General features: G+C 45.7%; 2 protein-coding genes across 3 annotated transcripts in view; one reads left to right on the top strand and one right to left on the bottom strand.

The window, feature by feature from the left end:
• The window catches only part of LOC120317466 (dnaJ homolog subfamily C member 3-like), a 28507-nt gene extending 24867 nt beyond the window's left edge, over window positions 1-3640 (top strand). The window contains exons 11-12 of the mRNA XM_039364114.1: window positions 230-378; window positions 2040-3640. Coding sequence (XP_039220048.1) covers window positions 230-378; window positions 2040-2182 — 292 coding nt within the window. The 3' untranslated portion in view covers window positions 2183-3640. The remainder of the gene's footprint in view (window positions 1-229; window positions 379-2039) is intronic.
• CLDN15 (claudin 15) lies at window positions 2651-23853 on the bottom strand. 2 transcript variants are annotated; one of them, XM_039364121.1, is made up of 6 exons: window positions 23427-23853; window positions 15245-15409; window positions 10985-11066; window positions 9447-9557; window positions 8392-8495; window positions 2651-2928 (listed from the first exon to the last, which is right to left on the bottom strand). In XM_039364121.1, the coding sequence occupies exons 1-6, from the start codon at window positions 23641-23643 to the stop codon at window positions 2924-2926; spliced, it is 684 nt and encodes a 227-aa protein (XP_039220055.1). In that variant the 5' UTR covers window positions 23644-23853; the 3' UTR covers window positions 2651-2923. The 2 variants fall into 2 exon arrangements, with proteins under 2 accessions (XP_039220055.1, XP_039220054.1); XM_039364120.1 differs by lacking the exon at window positions 2651-2928 and having other exon boundaries at window positions 7772-8495; window positions 23427-23850.
• Between the last annotated feature and the right edge of the window lie 1672 nt (window positions 23854-25525).

Raw genomic sequence — 25525 nt, 5'->3', positions numbered from 1 at the left:
TTCAGCTCTCCCTAGCTCAGGGGTAGGCAACCTTGGCTCTTTTATGACTCGTGGACTTCAACTCCCAGAATTCCTGAGCCAGCATGGCTCAGCTTGGAAACCTCTCCCTTTCCCCTCAGCAGGGCTGGCTCAGGAATTCTGGGAGTTGAAGTCCACCAGTCATAAAAGAGCCAAGGTTGCCTACCCCTGTCCTAGCCTAAACAGGCCTCTTTCTCATCCCTCCCCCCAGGAATGCAAACAAGCAGGAGATCATCAAAGCATACCGAAAGCTGGCTCAGCAGTGGCACCCCGACAATTTCCAGTCGGAAGATGAGAAGAAGGAAGCTGAGAAAAGATTCATCGACATCGCAGCTGCTAAAGAGGTCCTGACAGATCCAGGTAACATGCATAGGCTTCTGAGGCCTGGTGGCCCAGTGGTTAGAATGCAGTACTGCAGGCTCCTGCTGACTGCCAGCTGTCAGCAGTTTGGCAGTTCAAGTCTCACCAATTCAAGGTTGACTTGGCCTTCCATCCTTCCGAGGTCGATAAAATGAGGACCCAGATTGTTGGGGGCCATAGGCTGACTCTGTAAACCGCTTAGAGTGAGCTGCAAAGCACTGTGAAGCGCTATATAAGTCTAAGTGCTATTGCTTTATCATCTTCTCCTTTTCTCCGAAAGGGATGTTTGGGGGCAAAACAGTTTTCTAATCCAGTATTTCTCAACCTTGACAATTTTAAGGCATGTGGACTTCAACTCCCAGAATTCCACAGCCAGCATTGCTGGCTGTGGAATTCTGGGAGTTGAAGTCCACATGCCTTAAAATTGTCAAGATTGAGAAACACTGTTCTAATCTCTTCTTTAAAAAAACTTGCAACGATGGAGCACATGGCATTCAATCCCCAGCCTTCAGTCAGAACTTCAGGATGCTTCATGGATGAGAAGCGAAATTTCTTCAGGAAAAAAAATATATGTCCAGTTGCCTTTTGAAAAAGCATCTTTGGGACAACAGCAGAAAAACTGGAAGCCGGGGGGGGGGGGAATTATCTACCAGTAGGTATGGTAAATATCTGTAATGGTTTGTGGGAATGACCTTGAGGGACAGGAGAAGAGATGCTGACTAGGGAAGGATCAGATAGAAGCAAGAAGTACCCAGAAAGAAGCTTAAAAAGGATCCTCCCTAATTGTTAAACGTGATGATGGGAGATGTATGTTTTCAAACTTGCAAGACTCTGTTAATGTAGCCTTACGATAAAGTAGAAGTGTCGCATCTGGTTGTGTTTCCCCTATAGCTTTCCTGAGAGGGCGGACAATATCAAACTAAGACTTGGGGGCCTGTTCTTCCCACCCACTCCTAACGTCTTCTTGTTTGGTTGCTGTGGGTGCTCCATCCCTGAAGGCTTTTCAGGAGCGATTAGACAACCACTTATCTGAAATGGTGTAGGGCAGACATGTCAAACACAAGGCCTGGGGGCTGGATGCGGCCCGCGAAGTGGTTTTATGTGGCCCCCGAAGCCATCCTGGAAACAGTGAGGGAACGGCCCCCGCTGCCTTGGCCCTGGCCCAGGCCGGCCAGGAGGGAGCCAATGTACAGTTTTGTGGTGGCCCTCTATGCTGAAACGCATTCAGTCTTAGCTCCACAAGGCTGTCTGGAAACAGCAAGGGATTGGCCCCTGCCGGGTTGGCCCCGTCCCCTGGATGAACGCTGGGGAGGTGTCACCCTTTGTGAGGAATGAAGAAATGGACCATGCCTTGGCGCTTGCCCTGGTCCCACCCCCTTCTGCCAGAGACCCTCAGATCTATCCCATTCCTGCCCAGGCCCCCACAGGCACCCTTGACGCGAACGATGTAGAGCTGGCCATGCCCACCCAGTGGGCCACACCCACTCCATCCACGCCCACCCAGTAGGCCGCACCCACCCTGGCCTCCCCACCCCGCCTGAGGGCAACTGCAATGCTGATGCAGTCCTCAATGAAATTGAGTTTGACACCCCTGGTGTAGGGGCTTCTGCTTGAGCCCCTTCCCACTCTGTTATTCTGTTATTTCTCTCCCTCCCTTCCAGAAATGCGACAGAAATTTGACTCTGGTGAGGATCCTTTAGACCCAGAGAATCAACAAGGAGGATCAGGACATCAGCACCAGTGGGCGTCCGAATTTAACCCCTTTGGCTCCGGGACCTTTCATTTTAAGTTTCATTTTAATTAATCCGCCTGAGCCCCGAAGACAAATGCAACACCTTGGCCAGTGAGTTGACGCACAAAGAGGACAATAACAACTCCTACGCAGTGGAGGCGGGGAGGGAGGTTAGTTTCCTTATTTATATATTCAAGCATCCCTTTCCAGATGACCAGAAGTTTGTTCCTCGAGATAATAACCAGGACCCCAAGGAAGATGGTGACCTCTTGCTTCTGACTGTGACTCCCACAAAGTGACTGTCCAAGGGGTTTTACGATGCATGCAGAGCCTGAAACCCCGTCTGCGAATCCTGCCTTTCTTAGGGACATTTTCAAAGTTAGGTTGAGCGTCATCGTTCCAGTCCATCTAAACATTTCTCAAGTTCTTCTTTGTACTTGCAAGACTGGAAGAAGTTCTTGCCAACCTGACAATTCGCAACCCTTTGCCACGGAAACCGTTCATTTTTTAAATCCGAGCAAGGTGAAGGTGTGCCCCCCCTTTTTTTTTTTTTTCCTTTTTCTCTCTCTCTTTTTTAAAGGAAAGCTTGCCGTTTAAGTTCACCTTCCCAAGGGAAGCTTGGCCGGACATGTTGCCGTTTGAGTTGCGCCATTGCGTGGGATGGTTTCCATAACCGATGTCGATGGGGGGAAAAGACCAGCTGGCTCCTGCAAAGAATTGTGTTGTTTGTGCCATCTCTTGGTAGGGAAGGAGTTGGGGAAATAAACTTTGGGGCAAGGTCTGCTCGAAAAGGCAGCGAAGAGAGCCTCTGCGTCAGACTGGAAAAAAAGAGGGGGGAGGAAATAAGGTTGCTGTAAGCCTTTCTGGATTGTATTCTTTATTGTTGGATGTTGGTTTTGCACATTGACTGCTCCTCCTCTTAAATACTGGAGGAGAACATGAACAGTATGGATTCGGAGACAAAAGTTGATACCTTTCACCTCTCCGTGAAATTCCCCTGTCCCAGAATTTAATATTTTTCAAGCATAATCAATTAGGCCGACAGCTCTACCACTGACTGTGAACAGCCCTCATTTTCTATAGTTGGTTAAAATTATTTTTTTTTCCTCCTCCTCCTCCTCCTCCATCATTTCTATCTAGTACAGTCATTACATAAAGCCCAGTCTGTTTCGGTTGTTATCAAAAAAAAAAACAAAAAAAGATTAAGGAGAGGTATTAATTTCCTGTCTTTACCAAGAAAGTGTCAAGATTAAAAGTTTCGTATTGCAGAAACAATTGATTTTTTTTTTTTTTTTGAACCTTTGGCATTTTGCTGGAGCAAAGGTTGAGGAAGCGACAAAAAATGCTGAGTTGAGAAGGCTGAAGGTTCAGGATAATTTGCCTCTGAGTTCTGAGCCAGAAAGGGGGGGGGGGGGGAAAAACACGTTTTAACTCAGGTTGAAAGCGAGTGTTTTAAAATGGGTGCAGTTGGGTAAGCCTGGAGTACGGAGGGGTAGGGCTGTGAATAAAACAGAAATGTTTTTGTTTCCAGTTCTGAGTTAAATAGATCAATTCGGAACATTCTGCCAACGTGTTTCAAGTGTACTTATTCCAAGAGAACACAACATCTGCTGAGTGTTTCATCCAGTGGAAAAATACGACCTAAGAACAAGCCCCGTGTTGCCTGATTTTTCTTCCTAAAGTCATCAAAGTAAGGGGGTGGTGAATGCTAGACACCACTCAATCCACAGGAAAAAAAAAATGGGCAAGATGGTTATTTTTTTTAAATAAATGCATGCTGGTTGCGGAAAGTAAGCTTATTTCTACCGAACACAAGCAACAATGCCTGCAAAGCAACATAAGCAACAGTGCTTCCATTGTTTGCTTATAAGACTTTGGTTTAATAATCATTTGACCAACACACAGTGTTTTGTTCCAGCACATCCTAAAAGGGAGACCCCAATTATTCCCCAAAGCACCTGAAGGCAGAATAAGAAGCAATGGATGGAAACTAATCAAGGAGACAACCAACCTAGAACTATGGAGAAATTTCCTGACAGTTAGAACAATTAATTAGTGGAAAACCTTTTCTTCGGAAGTTGTAGGTGCTCCAGATTTTAAGAGATTGGATGGCCATTTCATTGTCTGACATGGGATAGGGTTTCCTGCTTGAGTGGGGAGTTGGACTAGAAGACCTCCAAAGTCCCTTCCAACTTTTGTTCTGTTATTCTGACCCAGTGCTGTCGAATACAATAGAATAGAATAATTAGGATAGGATAGGGATTAGGCTAGAAATGGAGTAGAATAGAATAGAATAGAGAACAGAAGAGGGAATGGAATAGCTCTTTGTCTCAGACTTCTTATAATAAAGTTGGAAGGGACCTTAGAGGTCATCAAGTCCAACCACTGCTCAGACAGGAAACCCTATACCATTTCAGACAAATGGCTGTCCAGTCTCTTCTTAAAAACTTCCAGTGTTGGAGCATTCACAGCTTCTGGAGGCAGGTTCTTCCACTGATTAATTGTTCTCACTGTCAGGAAATGTCTCCTTAGTTCTAGGATGCTTCTCTCCTTGATTAGTTTCCACCCGTTGCTTCTTGTCCTGCCCTCAGGTGCTTTGGAGAATAGCTTGACTCCCTCTTCTTTGTGGCAGCCCCTGAGATATTGGAGCACTGCTATCATGTCCCCCCTCGACCTTCTCTTCATTAAACTAGACATACCCAATTCTAGCAACCGTTTCTTATATGTTTTAGCCTCCAGTCCCCTAATCATTTTTGTTGCTCTTTGTACTCTTTCTAGAGTCTCAACATCGTTTTTACATCGTGGTGACCAAAACTGGATGCAGTATTCCAAGCGTGGCCTTACCAAGGCATTGTAGAGTGGCATTAATACTTAACGTGATCTTGATTCTATCCCTCTGTTAATGCAGCCTAGCACTGTGTTGGCCTTTTTGGCAGCTGCAGCACACTGCTGGCTCATATTTAGGTGATTGTCCACTAGGATTCTGAGATCCCTCTCACGGTTGCTACCATTGAGCAAGGTACCACCTATACCAGACATGTCAAATTTGTGACATCATGTGACGTCACGCAACGTATCAGAAGAGTTTTGCCATTGCTGGCAATCAGGTGGGCGCGGCTTCCGCATGACGCATTCAGCCCGTTTGACACCCCTGACCTATACTATATTTGTGCATTTGGTTTTTCTTGCCTAAATGCAGAACCTTACTTTTTTTCTTTGCAAAAATGTAGCCACATCCCTAAATGTTGATTTGTAAAGAAGGCCATTGGCTTTGATGCCTTGCTTCTAAGTACACGTGCCTTGCACTATGGCCCAGGTATGTTCAGGACGCAGCGGTAGGGAAGAAAAACCTTTGCTGGTACAGGAGGAAACCTTGCCCCAGGGTTCCTTCTCTATCACGTAACACAGGAATGGCACAACACAAGTATTTAAAAGAAAAAAATGTAGGAATGCAGACTTATTTTCCCTTGAGGTATTGTTTTTTTTTTTTGCCAATTTTCACAACCCCTGGCATTTATGTCACCTGAAAAGAAAGCTCCAGGATGGCACTAACCTGCCGGCTGTGATTTAATTTATTTTCCTTCTTGAGGACTAGTATGGTGTACCAATGAAAAGATGAGCTATGAAAGCTCTGTGAAGCGATATATAAGTCTAAGTGCTATAAATGTGATACGGCTGGGCTCGAACCAGAGGTGAGGTTGAAATGCACGTGTGCTCCGCTATGCCAGGGGTCCCCAACCCCCGGGTCATGGCCCACTACTGTTCGGAATCGGGCCATATGAGAGGCGGGCCAGTGTGCACCCACGCACGCAGCTCCACTTGCACGAGCAGCAGCCTGGCACACACATGTGCATGCCAGGCCGCTGCTCATGAGACCCGGTTCCTCTTCCCTTTCCCCAGCTTAACTGCCAAGCAGCAAAGTTTGGGGACCACTGCGCTATGCAACCCCAGCCAGTTAGATCACTTACCTCGTTTAAACTGGCTCATGTATCTGTGGACTCCCCTCCCACTTTACCCTTTCCGACTTTTCCTGTTGAAACTCCAAAGACGACAATTCCCAATGGATACTGTGGTTGTAAACAGTGTCTATTTATATAAAACAGGTCACAGACATGCTTACTTCTTTCTTTTTTAAAAAATATATCACAATATACTTGCGTTGTGCTCCTCAGCAGCAAGGAAGCCAAAGTTTGTGGTTCCAAGATGCAACACAATTCAAAATGTCCTCATGTCCATGAATGTGTCGCTCCAATTCTTGGGCGGGTAGGAAGGAAGCCAAGTCACTATTTGCTCAGCGCCTCCATTTGATCAATACGTAGCCCCATAATAAAAAAAAGGTGCTGCTAAAATTCCTGTTCAGCTTCCTTCTTAACTTCCTTTGCATAATAATCTAAAGAATGACTCCTCTAAGCCAACGTTTCTCAACCTCTACAACTTGATCCTCTGGGTAGAGCAGCGGTTCTCAACCTGTGGGTCGCGACCCCATTTGGGGTCGAACGACCATTTCACGGGGGTCGCCAAACAACGCAGTCCACCATTTTTTTCCCCTTTTCCTTAGCTGTACTCTCTTGAATAGAGTCTAATTCTATTGGCTTTCAAAAGCCAATAGGAATTGTCCAGGCTGTCTCTGCCCTGCTGAGCCTGCCAAAAGTCCCATTCTGCAAATGGTGCTGCAAGTTGTCTGCAGCGAAGGCAAGCTGTCTGGAAGTTTCCACCCCTCCCTGCTGAGCAACTACTAAAAATGTAAGTAAAAGAGGGCCAGGGGTGGGAGGTGGGAGGCCAGCGGGCGCAGGGAGGGTTGCTGGCGCGCATGGGGCCCGGTGGATGCCTTACCTCCCTTGGGCTGGGCCAGCTGGTGGTCCAGCCAGTGGTCGCCCTGCGCTGTTTCTGCCGCTTGCCAGCTACGCCTCAGCTGGTGCAGGGGGCGGCACCACGCATGTGCAGCGCTCTTGGGCAGGGAAAGTCCTCGACTTACGACTGGTTGGGTAGTCCTCGATTTACGACCGGTTGGGGGGTCGCGGCATTAAAAAGGTTGAGAACCACTGGGGTAGAGAATTCTGGGAGTGCAAGTCCTCATGTCTTAAGTTGCAAGGGTTGAGAAACACTGCTCTAAACCAAAGCCCATGAAGATGCTTGAAGGTCTGCCAGATCTCAAAATGGGAAGGGTTCCCTCTTTCGGTTGGCTGTATCTTAATTTCCTTCCTGAAGAAACCGATTACCCAGGTCCATTTTCTTTTAAAGATCTCAAAACTAGCTTTCTAGAATCTAGATGCATGGAGGAAGCAGGTGTCCAGCTGCTAATCTCCCTCCTGAACATGGCTTTGGGGAAAGGTGGGAGACCAGAATATCCATAGGTGGAGGCCATCCAACCCAAGACAGTCAATTCAGAGAAGACAACAAATCAGAATAAGCCATAGCCCAATAGCTCAACCTTGGCATCTTGAAGATGTGTGGACTCCAACTCCCAGAATTCCCCAGCCAGAAATTGTGGGAGTTGAAGTCCACGCAATATAAAATTGCTAGGGTTGTGAACGTGGCATGCTTTTTCAAAATTGAAGGTCTTCCTGGATACTTTTGCTTCAGTGCTGAGGCGTTTTTTAAGGCAATCGTAATAACAGTATCATTTGATCCAATGGTTAAACCTCCATTTTCCCCTAAAAAAGGTTTCACACACATTCACACAAAATTTAGCGTCTCCAGCAGATAGGAGTGTTGACTGGAGGGAAACCTAAAAATCCAATTGGGAAGTAAATCTCCACTCTATTAGGGATATCCCAGCATTTTTAACTATGAGTAGGCCTCCAGTTTTGATGTCCTCCAAGCACGGATCAATTGTTTCACACATACATTCATGTCCCCTTGAGTGATAAACCACAGGAGGTGACTTAACTTGAGTTTCAGACCCGGTTGTAGGCAACATCAATTATTCTGGACAAGAGACATCAAAAAATCTGAGAAGCAATCTCCATCCATGCTGAATACCTATACCAATGCATATATATATATATATATTAAAAGTCCATCTACACTTCTTGGCAATAAATAACTTTGCCCAATGTGGCATTGGCCAGGATCAGATCCAGAAACATGCCTTCAGTCCACCTCTTGGTTCAGAGCATCCTCACGACGTAAGAAAGTCCAAACTGAAGGATAAACAAGGTTCTCCCTTGGTATGTGTCATCTTTGAAAGAGTCTTTGGCATTCAGCGTTGCCAGGAAAGCATCCAACCTGAACAGATGTCATATTCCACCCTTTGCCGGGCTAGACGTAGGCATTCTTACCATATTGGCCATTACTGCTAGCGTTGGAGTCTCTACGGGGACGAGAGACTGAGGGGTTGGCAACCGGCATGCCACTCTTTGGAGCTTTGTAGGGATATGTGTAGCTAAGAGCAGAAGAGAGAGATGTCAGTGTTTGGATTCAATAAGATTTCAGAAAATAGGGCTGTGGTGACATTTATTCCCCAATTCTTGAAGCCGGAGACAAAGACCTATTCCCGTGGTGGCAAACCTATGGCACGTGTGCCACAGGTGGCACTCAAAGCCCCTTTGTGGGTACGCGTGCCATCACCCCAGTCCTAGGCCTTCAGCTGGGTTTTATAAAACCTTTTTGCTTTAGGTCTCCGCCGCCGTGTGCAAAAAAAAAAAAAAAAGGTTCAATCAATCAATTTCAACTTCTCGCGGGGAAAAAAAAAGATCTCGCAAAGTTGGAATTGATTGATTGAATTTTTTAGTCCCACCCAGTCTGCCGTTACCACCAAAGCCATGCCTACCCAATGGGCCACGCCCACCCGACACCCAATGATACATAAGTGGGTTTTGGGTTGCAGTTTGGGCACTCAGTCCCTAAAAAGTTTGCCATCACTGACCTACTTCTATTCTATTCTATTCTATTCTACTCTATTCTACTCTACTCTACTCTACTCTACTCTACTCTATTCTATTCTGAAATCTTACAACAGTTCTTTAAGGGACCGTTCAAAGTTATAACAACACTGAAAAAAGTGACTTATGACCGTTTTTCACACTTACGACCATTGCAGCATCCCCATGGTCATGTGATCAAAATTCAGATGCCCAGCAACTGACTCTTATTTGTGGCAGTTGCGGTGTCTAGGGTCATGTGATTCACCTTCTGCAATCTTCTGACAAGCAAAGTCAATGGGGAAGCCAGATTCGCTTAACAACCATGTTACTAACTTAACAACTGCAGTGATTCACTTAACAACTGTGGCAAAAAAGGTGGTAAATTGGGGCAAAACTCACTTACTTTTGGGGCTCAATTTGGGTCATAGGTCAAGAGCTACCTGTGTTTGGCATGTCAGCTTGGCTCTCACCTGTGGTCCTGGGATGAGTTGGTCCGACAGGAACTGAACAGAAAGCAGCCTCCGATGATCACCAGCAAGGAGGCACTCCAGCCTAGATAAAGAGCAGGTCCAATTTCGTATCTAAATAAGCAAAGGAATATAATTGATTGGTTGGTTGATTAATTGATTGATGCATTGACATTTCACTTTTGTGGATCTATGGAAGGATTTTAAGATGTCTCTATCCAGGAAGGGTGGGCTGAGTCCTAAGAACTGGCTCAAAGTCCTGGGATCTCGGAATCCTAGTGGACAATCACTTAAATATGAACCAGTCATGTGCTGCAGCTGCCAAAAAAATCAAACACAGTTCTTGGCTGCATTAACAGAAGGATAGAATCAAGATCACGTGGAGCATTAACACCACTTTATAATGCCTTGGTAAGGCCACACTTGGAATACTGCATCCAGTTTTGGTCACCACGATGTAAAAAAGATGTTGAGACTCTAGAAAGAGTGCAGAGAAGAGCAACAAAGATGATTAGGGGGCTGGAGGCTAAAACATATAAAGAATAGTTGCTGGAATTAGCTATGTTTATAATGAAAAAAAAGACTGGGGGTGACATGATAGCAGTGCTCCAATATCTCAGGGGTTACCACAAAGAAGAGGGAGTTAAGCTATTCTCCAAAGCACTTGAAGGCAGGGCAAGATTGATGGAAACTAATCAAGGAGAGAAGCAACCTAGAACTAAGGAGAAATTTCCTGACAGACAGAACAATTAACTAGTGGAACAACTTCTCCCTCCAGAAGTTGTAAATGTTCCAGCACTGGGAGTTTTTAAGAAGAGATTGGACAACCATTTGTCTGGAAGAAATGGACAACCATTTGTCTGGAACAAATGGACAACCATTTGTCTGGAAGAAATGGACAACCATTTGTCCAACTAGAAGACCCCCAAGGTCCCTTCCAAATCTGCTATTCTGTTCTAAAGTCGCCTAGCGAACAACATCTTTAAGTAGGAACTTAACTTGAGATCCGGAGGCAACATCTTAATTGTTCTATCCCATAAAAAAAAAAAAAGAATCTGTTTCAATCTTCTGCAGTAGGAGCAAGAAATTGTTAAAAACCCTCATTTGGGGCTCATTAAGACACCAGCTATAGAAAAATAGGAGGAGGAAGGTGTGTTGGATATGTTCGCTGCCTTGAGTTATTTATAAAAAATAATGAAGGTAGGATATAAATAAAACTCCCTTTTTACGACTCTGTAATCCCTTAATTTGGAGTAGAGGTAGGGTGATTGGTTGGAGTTGAGCATTTACTGGCTGGATGCCCTTCCTGATGCCTCTGGAGTTCACAGTAGATATTATTTTCTTTGCACCCTAGGGAAAAAACATCTGCTACTACCTAGGATTGACCTCTCAACTTTCTGAGTGGGAGGCCAACGTTTTCACCACTAGGTCACCAGGCCGCTCAAAGGCGGGATATAAATAAAATATAAAACATAAATCAATCAATGGTCCATCCTGCCATTCTCTTTTTTCAACCTTGAACCCAGGTGTTGGATACTTACTTTGTCCCAACAAAGAGTGGATTAAAAAAATCCCGGGTGATATTGAAGGCGTACCATGAAACAGTCACCATCCCGCACAGACCTGAATAGGGGGGAGAAAAAAGGACATTTGGGGTAAGAAACAGCTTTGGGGTGAATCCTTGAGTGGATTGACAGGATTTGCTTTTTTGGAAATCCGATAACTGGAGGGCCAAGGGATCATCTAGAGAGAAGGACAATGCCTTCATTTGGAAGAAGACTCACAAATGTGCAGTTGTACAAATGGAATCAAGTAATATGCAAATTGAATCAAGTAATAAAGAACCATAAGAAGCACTGTGGCAATGAAGCTATGAAGAAGCGGTGAATGCTCCAACACTGGAAGTTTTTAAGAAGAGACTGGACAGCCATTTGTCTCAAATGATATAGGGTTTCCTGCCTGAGCAGTGGGTTGGACTAGATGACCTCCAAGGTCCCTTCCAACTATTATTATTATTATGGATCATCGCACAGTCAGCCAGATGTTCAGACTGGATTTGGCATTTTGTCTACCTATCGAGTCCTTACCCAGGACCTGGGATAGGCAGATGTGGATGTTTGATGGTATTACAGATATCGTCGCAGGATGGAAGCAGTTCCTAGTAAGGCCGCCTTTTGCAATTGACTAATAGCGAATTTGTCAATGCCAATGGTGTTCAAGTGGTGCTCCAGTTGTTTTGGGATTGCACCCAAGGAGCCTATGACTATTGGTACTACCCTTGCTTGCTTTTGCCACAGTCTTTCTATTTCTATTTGTAGGTCTTTGTATTTTGTTATCTTCTCCAGTTCTTTCTCCTCTATTCTGCTGTCTCCAGTCACTGCCACGTCCACTATCCAGACTTTTTTGTCTTTCTTATCGACAATTGTTAAGTCTGGGGTGTTATGTTGCAGGTGCTTGTCTGTTTGAATTCTGAAGTCCCAGAGCAGTTTAATTTTATCATTTTCTATGACTTTCTCTATTTTATGATCCCACCAGTTTTTGCTTACAGGCAAATGATATTTTTTGCAGATCTTCCAATGCACCATTGTTGCTACTTTGTCATGCCGCTGCTTGTAGTCAGTCTGTGCAATCTTCTTGCAACAGCTTACCAGATGGTCCACTGTTTCTTCAGCTTCTTTGCATAGGCGGCACTTACTGTCTGTTGCTGTCTTCTCAATTTTGACTTTATATGCATTTGTCCTTAAGGCTTGGTCTTGTGCAGCCAGAATTAGTCCCTCGGTCTCTTTCTTCAATTTTCCTGCTCTTAGCCATTGCCAGGTCTTGTTATTATCTGCTTTCCCAGCTATTTTTTTAACATATTGGCCATGTAGTGCTTTGTCTTCCCATGCCTCTATTCTGTTCTTCATTTGGTCTTTCTTGTAGGCCAGTTTGCTCTTTTAAGTGAAAATGTTAGTAGAGTATCCTTGTAGCCTTGTACATATAGTCCTTGATTTACAACTATTTCTTTAGTGACCGTTCTAAGTTACAACGGCACTGAAAAAGCTGACTTATGACTCTTTTATGACGGTTGCGTCATTCCCCATGGAATTCGGACACTTGGCAATTGATGGATTGATGACAGTCACAGTGTCCTGGGGTTATGTGATCCCATTTTGTGACCGCCTGACAAAGCAAAGTCAATGGCGGAGCCAGATTCATTTCCCAACCCTGAAACTAACTTAACTAATTGCAGCGATTCACAACAACTGTGGCCAGAAAGGTAGTAAAGTGGGGCAAAATTCATTTAACTAGTGTCTCGCTTAGCAATGAACATTTTGGACTCAGTTGTGGTCGTAAGTCAAGGACGACCTGTAAAGAGCAAAGCCAGTATCCGACGGAAGAACTATTCTTATGTCAATTTAATGGAATTTTTTTTAAAGTTTAAACTGTTTGGGGCATATTGCCACCCGCTTCTCAGTTTGATGATTTTGAAACTTCCATATATATGGGACATAGATTGAATTCAAGCTCTAGGACACTTACAGGGGTGATTTCCACACAACGACCCTGTGAGGTAGATTTCCGTAACTGACAATGGATTTGAACATGGGTCTCTGTCCTGAAGGTTCAGCACTATACCTTACTAGCTATGAGGGGTAGTTCTTCAGAAACAGAACGAAAGGAATACAGGTAGGTAGTCCTTGACTTATAACAGTTCATTTAGTGACCATTTGAAGTTACAACACCACTGAAAAAAGTGGCTTAGGGCCTTTTTTCACCCTTACGATCATTGCAGCATCCCCATGTGATATCATCTGATCAAAATTTGGTCACCTGTCAACTGGCGTGTGTTTATGACAATCAGAATAACAGAATAAGAGAGTTGGAAGGGACTTTGGAGGTCCTCTAGTCCAATAGTTCTCAACCTGTGGGTCGCGACCCCATTTGGGGTCGAACGACCATTTCACGGGGGTCGCCAAACAACACAGTCCACCATTTTTCCCCCTTTTCCTTAGCTGTGCTACTCCCTTTTATTCTATTGCAGTGGTTCTCAACCTTTTTAATGCCGCGATCCCCAACTGGTTGTAAGTTGAGGACTACTCAACCAGTCGTAAGTCGAGGACTATTCAACTGGTGCAGCACCGTTTGCAGAATGGGACTTTTGGCGGGCTCAGCAGGGCAGAGACAGCCTGGACAATTCCTATTGGCTTTTGAAAGCCAATAGAATTAGACTCTATTCAAGAGAGTCTATTCTATTGGCTTTCAAAAGCCAATAGAATAAAAGGGAGTAGCACAGCTAAGGAAAAGGGGGAAAAAAATGGTGGACTGCATTGTTTGGTGACCCCCGTGAAAGGTCGTTCGACCCCAAATGGGGTCCCAACCCAGAGGTTGAGAACCACTGCTCTATTGGCTTTTGAAAGCCAATAGAATAGACTCTCTTGAATAGAGTCTAATTCTACTGGCTTTAAAAAGCCAATAGGAATTGTCCAGGCTGTCTCTGCCCTGCTGAGCCCGCCAAAAGTCCCATTCTGCAAATGGTGCTGCACCAGTTGAGTAGTCCTCGACTTACAACCGGTTGGGGGTCGTGGCATTAAAAAGGTTGAGAACCACAGTCCAATCCCCTGCTCATGCAGGAGACCATAGCATTTCTGACAAGTGGCTGTCCAGTCTCTTCTTAAAAGCCTCCAGTGATGGAGCACCCACGATTTCTGAAGGCAAGCCGTTCCACTGGTTAATTGTTCTTACTGTTAAGAAATTTCTTCTTAGTTCTAGGTTGCTTCTCTCCTTGATTAATTTCCATCCATTGTTTCTTGTCCTGCCCTCTGTGCTTTGGAAAATAAGTTGACCCCCTCTGCTTTGTGGCAGCCCCTCAAATATTGGAACACTGCTATCATGTCACCCTAGTCCTTCTTTTCATTAAACTAGATATACCCAATTCCTGCAACTGTTCTTCACGTGTTTTAGCCTCCAGCCCCCTGATCATCTTTGTTGCTCTTCTCTGTACTCTTTCCAAAGTCTTAACATTTTTTATAATAGGGTGAGCAAAACTGGATGCAAAAAAAAAATCACCATTCATAACCTTCCCAGCTAGCTTCCAGCAAGAAAAATCAATGGGGAAAGTCAGATAACCTTAACAACTGCAGTGATCTGCTTAACTAGGGGGGCAAAAAGGTCGTAAAATGGGGCCCAATTCACTTAACAACTGTCTTGCTTAGCAACAGAATTTGTGGGCTCAATAGCAACAGCAATAGCCCTGAGATTTATATACAGCTTCACAGCCCTCTCTAAGAGTTTTGCAGAGTCAGCTTATTGCTCCTAACAATCTGGGTCCTCATTTTACAAACCTTGAAAGGATGGAAGGCCGAGTCAACCTTGAGCTGATCGGAACTGAACTGTTGGCAGTGGGCAGAGTTTGCCTGCAATACTGCATTCTAACCCCTGGGAGGAGTTAAGGAGAAGGAAGGAAGGGGAAGGAAGGAAGGAAAAGGAAGGAAGGGAGGGAAGTCAGTAGCAATAGCCCTTAGACTTATATACCGCTTCATAGTGCGTTACAGCCCGTTCTAAGTGGTTTACAGGGTCAGCCTATGGCCCCCCCAACAATCTGGGCACTCATTTTACCCATCTCAAAAGGATGGAAGGCCGAGTCAACCTTGAGCTGGTGAGAATCGAACTGCAGTCAGTCAGCAGAATTAGCCTGCAGTAGTGCATTCTAACCACTGCGCCACCATGGTTGATTGTGGTCGTATGTCGAGAACTGCTTGTATTTTCATAATCCCACCCAACGAGAAGAGCCAGAGAGACAAGTGCAGAAAGAAACTTACCAGCCAGGATGAACAAGCTGCCTCCAACAACCGCCATCTTGGCTTTCGCATCGGGATTGTTTTCACCCACTTTGGTACACTGTAGGCCCACCATGCTGCTCACAATGGCTAAGAAACCCAGGACCAACGCGGTGATCATGAGGGCCCGCGAAGCTTGCAGATACGCTGGAGGGGAGACAAAAACCAAAAATAATGAGTCTTCTCCACTGCCTTTTTAAAAAAATAATATATTTTTTATTTTATACAGGCGGTCCTCAATTTATGACCGCAACTGAGCCCAAAATTTAAGTTGCTAAGTGAGATTTTTTTTTTAAGGGAGGTTTGCCCCACTTTATACGACTTTTCTCGCCCCATTTATTAAGTGAATCATTGCAGTTCTTAAATTAGTAACATGGTTGTTAAGTGAATCTGGTTACCCCATTCACTTTGCTTTTGAGAAGGTCACAAAAGTGGATCACGTGACTCTGGGGCACTGCAACTGTCATAAATGTGAGTCAGTTGTCAAGCATCCAAATGTAAATCACGTAAGTGTGAGTCAGTTGTCAAAGCATCTGAATGTAAATCCCATGACCACGGGGATGCTGCAACAGTGGTTAAGTGTTAAAAAAATGGTCATAAGTTACTTTTTTCAGTGGGGTTGTAAGTTTGAACCGTCACTAAACAGACTGTTGTAAGTCGAGGACTACCTGTATCTATAAGCAAATGATAAAAGAGAGGTAGGAATGCAGACAAGTTTAATTATTACAATTAATTAATTATTATTTTATATACTAAATGTAATCAGGGTTGCATGAATATTTATTCACAATTAACTTCCCAAAAGTTCAACCAGTGTTTTTCAAACCTATCGCCTTTAAGACTTGTGGACTTCAATTCCCAGAATTCTCCAGCCAGCCATTTTGATTTCAGAGTCACACACCTTCTAAACCAGTGTTTCTCAGTCTTGACAACTTGTCCCCCTAGGGATGTCACGACAATCATAAGTGCAAAGTCTAGTGATAAGTCACTTTATTCAGCGCCATTGTAATAGAACAACACAGTAACACAGTTGGAAGGGACCTTGGAAGTCCTTTAGGCCAGGGGTCCCCAACCCCTGATCCATGGACCGGTACCGGGCCACAGCATGCCAGCAACCAGGCCACATGAACAAGCAAAGCCCCATTGCGGGATGCAGGCAGCACACAAAACCACGCACCCTCCAGTCTGCGGAAAAAGCTCTCTCCATGTAACCGGTCCCTGGTGCCCAAAAGGTTGGGGACCTCTGTTTTAGTCCAACCCCTGCTCAGGAAGGAAACCCTATACCAGTGATGGCAAACCTTTTAGAGACCGAGTGCCCAAACTGCAACCCAAAACCCACTTATATATCACCGAGTGCTGGGTGGGTGTGGCCCACTGGGTGGGCGTGGCCACTGGATTGGTATGGCTGCAGTAGTCATGACAGATTGGGTGGGCATAGCCGGGGTGGGCATGGCCACCTTGATGTTGCTTATGGGGAGGGACACCTGTGGGAGCCGGGCAGGGTTGGGAGAGATCCAGGGGGCCTCTGGCAGGTGGGATGGTGGGCTCCCCAATGGCGGCTCCAGGCTGGCTGGCCTTAGGCCAGTGATGGCGAACTTTTAGAGATCACATGTGCTGGGGCGATGGTGCGTGCCCACAGAGGGCTCCGCATGCCACCTCTGGCACGCATGCCATAGGTTCGCCACCTCTGCCCTATACCATTTCAGACAAATGGTTGTCCAGTCTCTTCTTAAAAACTTCCAGTGGTGGAGCACCCACAACTTCTGGAGGTAAGTTGTTCCACTAATTAATTGTTCCAACTGTCAGAAATTTTTTCCTTGGTTCTAGGTTGCTTCTCTCCTTGATTAGTTTCCATCTGTTGCTTCTTATCCTGCCTTCAGGTGGTTTGGAGAATAGCTTGACTCCCTCTTCTTGGTGGCAACCCCTGAGATATTGAAACACTGCTATCATGTCACCCCTCGTCCTTCTCTTCGTTAAACTAAACATACCCAATTCCAGCAACCGTTCTTCATTTGTTTTAGCCTCCAGTCCCCTAATCATCTTTGTTGCTCTTCTCTGCACTCTTTCTAGAGAAGTGGTTCTCAACGTTTGTGTGACGGCGACCCCCACCACACAAACGTGCCGCGCATGCGCGGCGGCGCCCCCATGCGCGGCACGCATGTGCGGCGGCGCCCCCATGCATGGCACGCATCCGCGGCGGCGCCCCCTGAGGGGGGAAAATGGCGGATCGCCTTCTTTGGCGACCCCCGTAAAATGGTCGATCAACCCCAAATGGGGTCGCGACCCATAGGTTGAGAACCACTGTTCTAGAGTCTCAACATCTTTTTTACATTGTGGCAGTAGTCTAGGTGTGGCTTTACTAAGGCTTTATAGAGTGATATTAACACTTCACGTGAACTTGATTCTATCCCTCTGTTAATGCAGCCCAGGATTGTGTTGGCTTTTTTGACAGCTGCAACACACTGGCTGGCTCATATATAAGTAACTTTGAACAGTTGCAAAACAAATGGCTGTAAGTCAAGGACTGCCTGTATAAGCAGATATAATAGCAGAACGAGTTGGCTGATTCAACCATGGTTCACTCAACTAAGTGCTGAGACAAACATTTACATTTCAAGATGACTGGCTGGTTTTAAATTAAGCGACAACAAACCAGGCCCGGCAGAGTTTATTGCAGCTTCGGTAGAGTTTATAGCAGATTGAAGCTAACCGCAAATGGAGGAAAAACCGTGGTCCCTGCCAAAAAAATTCATTGCCCATGTGTCCAAACCAAATGTTTATTTTTATAAAGAGTTATCTTTAGGTCAATGTGATAACATCTTTGACTTATCTGCTGAGCAAATAAACTCCGCCCTCCGAAAAATATGTCCTGTTTGTTTTCTTCTGTCAATGGTCTCAGCCTGCACTGACATTCTCTTTTCTTTCACCCAGAACAAAATAATATCCTGTGTAGCAACAGCTTAGATTGACCCCATAGCAATCCCTGGACAAAGGGCTAGCTTATGCAATTGACCCCAAATTCTAGTTCCTTAAAAAATAAACAAGCATGCAGCCAGCTAGCCACCACCACCTGAAACCCTCCCAACATGGAGATCTCACCTGTCCAAATTCCCATGGGCTGGGGATAATGAGACTTGCAGTCCAGCATATTGGCAGGACACTAACTTGAGGGAAATGGCTATAGAGAAACGTAGTATTATCTGCCACAGTCACAAGGAAGGAGAAGAAAAATTTTGTTTATGGTTTGTTTGATTTATCCCACCTTCATTAGCTTACAAATAACTCAAGCCAGCATGCATATCAAAGACTCCCCCTCTTTCCCCCACAACAACCCTGTGAGGTGAGCTGGGCTGAATGAGAAGGACTAGCCCAAAGTCATCCAGATGGCTTTTGTGTCTAAGACTGAACTAGAACTCCCAGTTTCCTGGTGATTAACCCAAAGTCAGCCAACCAGATTTCATGACTAAGGCAGGACTAGAACTCCCAGTCTCCTGGTGATTAGCCCAAAGTCACCCAACTGAATTTCATGGCTAAGGGGGGATTTGTATTCACAGTCTCCTGCTTTCTAGCCTTAACCACTAGACCAAACTGCTCTCTGGACCCGGAATCATCTCACAAATGCTACAGTTAGGTAATGTTAGACTTGACACGGCAATCAGCTCCTCTCTCCCAGCTCTTTAAGCGGCAAGACCCCTTCATTGTCCTTCCAGGCGACAAAGCCAGCATTCAGGGTTTGTCTGGTTACAAAGACCCCTAACATGTACCACCCTAAGAAGTGAAGGCATCTCTGGGAACTTGAAAGGTGACGAAAAGTGAGGAGGGGAAAAAACTGACACATTTCTGGTTGATTGTTTTTCTCTTGATCTTTTATCCTCAGAGATCACCTCACCGCCGTTTCAGCTTTGGTCCTGCCTCTTTGTGGCAGAAGAAAATCCCACAAAAGGCCTGTTGTGTTGGCAGAGGCATAGCAACAAATATTAACCAGGAAGCAAGGAGAAACGGGGCTGTTTCCTTGCTCCCACCCCAGCTGTACTTTGAACAGGGGAAGGCCTGAGGCCAAGTGTTCCATCTTCTGTTCTAGTCTGAATCCTCTCAGCCTCACCCCGTCCAACGTCTCCCCTTCCCTGTCGCAAATTCTTCTCGGACAGAGATTGACAAATGGCGGCCATTTTCATCCACGCAACAGAGCAATGCTTTGAAAGAGACCTTGAACAGGAGCAAGGAAGAAACCCTAAGATTTCTCAACAAAAATGTCGCAGGATGAGGCGCTACCGTACAGGCGGTCCTCGACTTGAGACCAACATTTCCGTTGCTAAGTGAGATGGCTGTTAAGTTTGCCTTTTCATAAAATATATTAGAGATAGACCTGGATTCACAACCACAACAGAGCCTAAAATTGCTGTTACTGAGTGAGACACTTGTTAAGGGGTTTTTGCCCCACTTTATGACCTTTCTTGCCACCGTCGTTAAGTGAATCTCTGCAGTTGTCAAGTTAGGGACATGATTGTGAAGCAAATCCGGCTTCCCCATTGACCTTCTTTGTCAGAAGATCACAAAAGTTGATCACATGACCCCGGGGGACACTGCAACCGTCATAAATACGAGTCAGTTGCCAAGTGGGTGAATTTTGATCACATGTCCATAGGGATGCTTCAACGGACGTAAGCGTGAAAAACATTCCTAAGTCCCTTTTTTCAGCATTGTCGTTAACCGTGAACGGTCACTAAATGAACTGTTGTAAGGCGAGGACTATCCAGAGTGTAAAAAAGGTGCTTCCTGACTCCTTGACTTTTTACAACTAGAGACTAATCTGGCTCTTCTCCTCTAATGGCGTCAAAAGAGATTTTTTTTGCAAATAGGTTTTTCCTGGATTAGTCCATATTAACCCTGGTTCTCACACCAGTCAGCTTTCTAATCCTCTGAACATTTTACCTGCCTATTGGGATAATTAATGCATAATAAATTATCAGAATAACAGAGCTGGAGGAGGTCTTCTAGTCATGACAATGGCATTCACACTGCACAATTGGCTACTTATTCTCTGGATGCCTTTACCATACATGTAGTCCTTGATTTACAACAGTTCATTTAATGACCATTCGAAGCTACAACGGCACCCGAAAAAAGTGACATGACCATTTTTCACACTTATGACCATTGCAGCATCCCTATGGTCCTACGAGCAAAATTCAGATGCTTGGGAACTAACTCATCTTTATGACGGTTGCAGTATCCCGGAGTCAGGTGATTAACCTGCTAACAAGCGAGGTCAACGGGGAAGACAGAATCACTTAACAACCGTGTTACTCATGCAACAGCTGCAGCCATTCACTTAACAACTGTGGCAAGCTTTGTTCCCAAAGGAACAAAGACAGCTGGGAGGCGGAGGCAACCCGAACTCTGAGGGAGCTCTCTTTTCACCCCCCAAGAAAAAAATTCCTGGGGGGTTTGAGAGGCTCTACCTCTATTCGGGTGATTCTCTACCCCCCCCCCCTTCGCCCGGGAGGGGGATTTCGAGCCGCGGGACAGCTGATATCTGCTGCACTCCGCGGTTCTCACGCTGTTTTATAGATGGCACCTTGATCCACAAAAAATGTCTCGTATGTATCCTGACCTTACAGCCTAAATGTTGGAGATGTGGATATTTGGATGCTACTTATTATCATATTTGGTGGTCGTGTAAAAATATAAAAGCCTTTTGGATTAAGGTATGGTGGAATATTCAAAGAATTTTTAGAAGGAGGGTAAAACTTACCCCACAATTGTTTTTGTTAGGTATTGTTATTGATTGTGATACTAAGGAGACTACACTGATGTTAAATTTAATTACAGCCGCAAGGTTGTTAGTAGGGCAATGTTGGAAGAAGGAATCTTTGCCTACTTTGCAAGAATGGTTTCTTAAAGTTTCTTATTTGGCGGAAATGGCAAAGATTTCGGCTTTTTTGAAGGATCAATCGCAAGAGAAGTATGTTGCAGTATGGAAAAAATGGATAGATTTTATACAACATAAGTTAGATATAAAAAATATTATTTAGTTTTTTAATAATTTATATTTAAAATGGAATATTTAGGGGTTTTTTTCGTTTTTTTTGTTCTTCTTTTTTCCCTTTTTTTATTCTTTTCTTTTCTAAACATTTATTTTTTGTATTCATGTTTTTTATATATATATACTATTGTTAATTATTTTATAATTTTTCTAATTAATGTATCTAGATTTTTAGATTTAGATTTAGATTTTTAACTGTTAGATTTATTTATGGTTTATATTGTTTTTTAAGATTTTTTGATGAAATTTTAATTAAGTCTATATCTAGCTCTGGGAAGGTCGGGGGGGGAATGGGAAGGTTGGGGGGGTTGGTGGGAAGGCTGTTTTGTCTTTGTAAAATGTCAAAATTTAATAAAAATTATCTTTAAAAAAAAACAACAACTGTGGCAAGCAAGGTTGTAAAATGAGGCAAAACTCACTTAACTGTCTCACTTAACGACAAAAATTTGGGCTCAACTGTGGCCGTAAATCAAGGACATCCTGTAGTTAGCAACGATGGCTTGACCATGGTATGCTGGCTTCACACAAGATGCTAAGGCACAAACTATGGTTTACAAACCAGACTGGCTAAGTTCAAACAACACATTAAGGAGAAACCAAACCAACCACATTTTTCCACATTGGTGTGACAGCTGCAAACTAATCGCCCATGCAAAGTTGCAAAGGGCAGGCATCTTTGCTTGTGAAGTTGGCAACAGCGGATGAGAGTTTCACAACTTTACCTCACAGCCTTTTTGAACCTCTGCGATTGGTTCCGCAAACAACTTACCAGGATATTGATGTGCATACTGCCTAAAATATAGCCTTGGCTGGCACCGAGAACTACCATTGTAGCCAAAAATATGTTTACAGTTAATCTAATCTGAATTATTATCTTTTTTTTCTATCGACGATCAGATAACTGCTCCTTGCTGCCCCCTGCTGGCTCTGTGGGAAATACGCGGAGGGATGTACGGATTTGCTCGCAGCCGCGGGGGAAAAAGCTATTTCTTTTTTTAGCCCTTAGAAATCCTCGCCTGATTTAGAAGTTGAGTTGGCACGGGAAAGGAACTCTTCACCAAATAAATAAATTAATCAAATAATAAAATAAAATAAAATATCGTTCTCTCTCGATGACCAAAGAAATATGTCTGCACAAATGGATCAGTATTAGGCATGGAAGGGGAATTTCCTTCCATGCTGCTGAATTTCTGCCAGTTGAGCAGAATAAAGGGCAGGAGGGAAGTACCGTAGTACTAAATCTTAACAGAAAGACTCAAGGAAGAATCCTCAGGTTTGCAATGAAATAAAGTGGCATTCTCTGAATTGGTCACATTAAATCGAGTGGTAAAAAAAAAGATTGTTCTACGGTTGATTGCAAGAGATTTGCACGAGACGGACTTTGATTTATGGAGTGGTCATCGAAGTCAGGAAGGTACCCGTTAGCTGCATGTCCAGGCAGTGTTTTTCAAATTTGAAAAAAAAAAACCTTTAAAGATGTGTGAACTTCAATTCCCAGAATTCCCCAATCAGCACAACTGGGGTACAGCGGGGAAGAGACGCAGTTTGAATGGGGTGCAAAGAGAGCCAGAGCCCGCTCAACCCAACAGCGCGGACCCCTCCCTGCCCCACCCCCCGGGGGGCCTGCATGACAAACGCTTGCAACCACAGAACGATGGGTATTGTGGTCCCACGTCTCTGGAAGGGCCAGTCCGGGAACCCCAGCTACCGAGGGATTTTCCCCAAAAGACTCCCCAAAGCCGGCTCAAGATCTGGGAATCAACCTAGATTCCCCCGATAGGGCTCTGGGCGTGGGAACGGCACCGATGCACCTTGCTCGCTCGAATCGATGGCTGGGAAAGATCAATTAACAGAATAACAGAGCTGGAAGGGACCTTGGAGGTCTTCTAGTCCAACCCCCTGCTCAGTCAGGATCCGGGCAAGCGATCCGCCTCGATCCGCGGATCCCTTTCCACCCCGACGCCCTTGGGGAGCGCAGGACTATAGCGCCCATCCTTCCCCGACCCAGTCCCCAGGGCGATCATCCCCGGGGGTAGGAGGAGGGGTCGCCAGCCCTCCCCCCCCTTCCCGGAGGGCCAGGTTCCCACCACCCTCCGGATCTCGCCTCCCGCCGCTCACCGGGCAGTTCGAGCAGAGACTGGAACTCCCAACAGTTATAGACGCCGGTGGAGTCGGTGGCGCAGCTCTGCCACAGGTTCTCGAAGATGGTGGAGGTGGTGATGACGTTGCCGGAGACGCTGGAGACCCTCCAGTAGCTGTTGAAGAGGGTGACGGCCAGCAGCGCCCAGCCGACGGTGCTCAGGAAGAAGCCCACCGCCTCTAGCAGGAGCGACATCGCGGCGGGAGCGGAGCTGAGCAGGCGAGAGCAAAGTGATCCGGAATTCTGTAAGCGATTAGCGCGAAGCCCAGCACAGAGTTGCTGCTGCTGCCGCCGCGGGAGGCGCGTCGAGGCTTCCTCGGGGCTCGGCAGCACCGACGAGCGAGCAGGTAAGGGCGAGGAGTGACGTCAGCGCCGGCCAGAAGTCCACCTCTAGCGGGAATGGGCAGGTGCTTGAAGGCTCCCGTTGAAAAGTGCCTTCCCCGGGGCCGGCGTCCCGCTACTTTGCCCTGCAAAGCTCCGCGGGGCGGGGGTGGGCAGCTTGCGGTGGAAAAGCAGAGGAAGGTGGGGTGGGGTGGGAGTCCTTCCCGTGGAAGATGGCCGAGGGGGTCCGGCGGCTTGGGGAAGATGGGTGCGCTGGGGATCACGCTCAAGCCCATCTCTCTTTGCAGCCGTCATGCTTTGGGAGGGGGCAGAAAGGGGGATTTCGTACTTGACGCCCGAGCCGTCCTGTGCTTCAGAGCTGGAAGGGAGCTTGGGGGTCTTCTAATCCAACCCCCTGCTCAGGCAGGAAACCTTATACCATTTCAGACAAATGGTATCATCATCATCATCACCAGAAGGGACCTTGGAGGCCTTCTAGTCCAACCCCCTGCTTAGGCAGGAGACCATACCATTCCAGGCAAGTAGCTGTCCAGTCTCTTCTTAAAAGCCTTCGGTGATGGAGCGCCCACAACTTCTGAAGACGAGCCATTCCACTGGTTAATTATTCTCACGGTTAGGAAATTTCTCCTTAGTTCTAGGTTGCTTAAGTAGTGCGCTTTGCTTGGGAACTTTGGGACTGGAGCGCAAGGCATCCACCTGGCCGCATACTCAACAAACCTGGTTAAAACGAAGTGTGGCTTAGCTGCGGGGGGGGGACAAGCTGCCTCTCTGGAGAGAAGACAATGTTGAGCCACAATTGAGCTGATGCCCCCCCCCCCAAAAAAATCTGCCCGACCTGTCTTTGAAGCGCAGCTCAACTTTAGCAAGGCATTTGTGCTTACAGGAAATCTTAGTTTAGATCAGTGGTTCTCAACCTTTTTAATGATGCGACCCCCAACCGGTCGTAAGTCGAGGACTACTCAACCGGTCATAAGTCGAGGACTACTCAGCTGGTGTACCACCGTTTGCAGAATGGGACTTTTGGCGGGCTCAGCAGGGCAGAGACAGCCTGGACAATTCCTATTGGCTTTTGAAAGCCAATAGAATTAGACTCTATTCAAGAGAGTCTATTCTATTGGCTTTCAAAAGCCAATAGAACAGTGGTTCTCAACCTTTTTAATGAGACCCCAACCGGTCGTAAGTCAAAGACTAAAGAATTAGACTCTATTCAAGAGAGTCTATTCTATTGGCTTTCAAAAGCCAATAGAATAAAAGGGAGTAGCACAGCTAAGGAAAAGGGGGGGAAAATGGCGGACTGGGTTGTTTGGCGACCCCCATGAAATGGTCGTTTGACCCCAAATGGGGTCCCGACCCACAGGTTGAGAACCACTGGTTTAGATGCTGGCCAGGCCAAAGTAGGTTAGCGAAGTAAACCAAGGCAGTCCACCATCTCCTTGTCAAGCGTTTCTCCCCTTCGCTCTCCGTGCATTCTGTAAATCTATCCTCCTTTTTCCTGTCCTCTCCCCCCATTTCTCTTTTGCAAATGGATCAACCAACCGGAGACTTGAGAAGGATGAGCATCAACCCCCACAACCTGCGAAAGACCCAAGTCTCGGATCCCTTGGGTTGGGGAGTCAATTGGCAATGGCATGGGAGATCCAGCATACTTTCCCCATAGGGCTCATCAGATCTCTTTCATTTGCAGGCTTAAAAATGAGAATAACAGCAGCTGCAAGACTCATCTCAGCTTTGAAAC

The sequence above is a fragment of the Crotalus tigris genome, unplaced genomic scaffold (genome assembly GCF_016545835.1).
Source record: "Crotalus tigris isolate CLP2741 ecotype Arizona unplaced genomic scaffold, ASM1654583v1 scf7180000019652.295055, whole genome shotgun sequence".
NCBI classification, from domain to species: Eukaryota; Metazoa; Chordata; class Lepidosauria; order Squamata; family Viperidae; genus Crotalus; species Crotalus tigris.
Note: the sequence above shows the minus strand (reverse complement) of the source record. Positions and strands in the feature narration are given on the sequence as shown.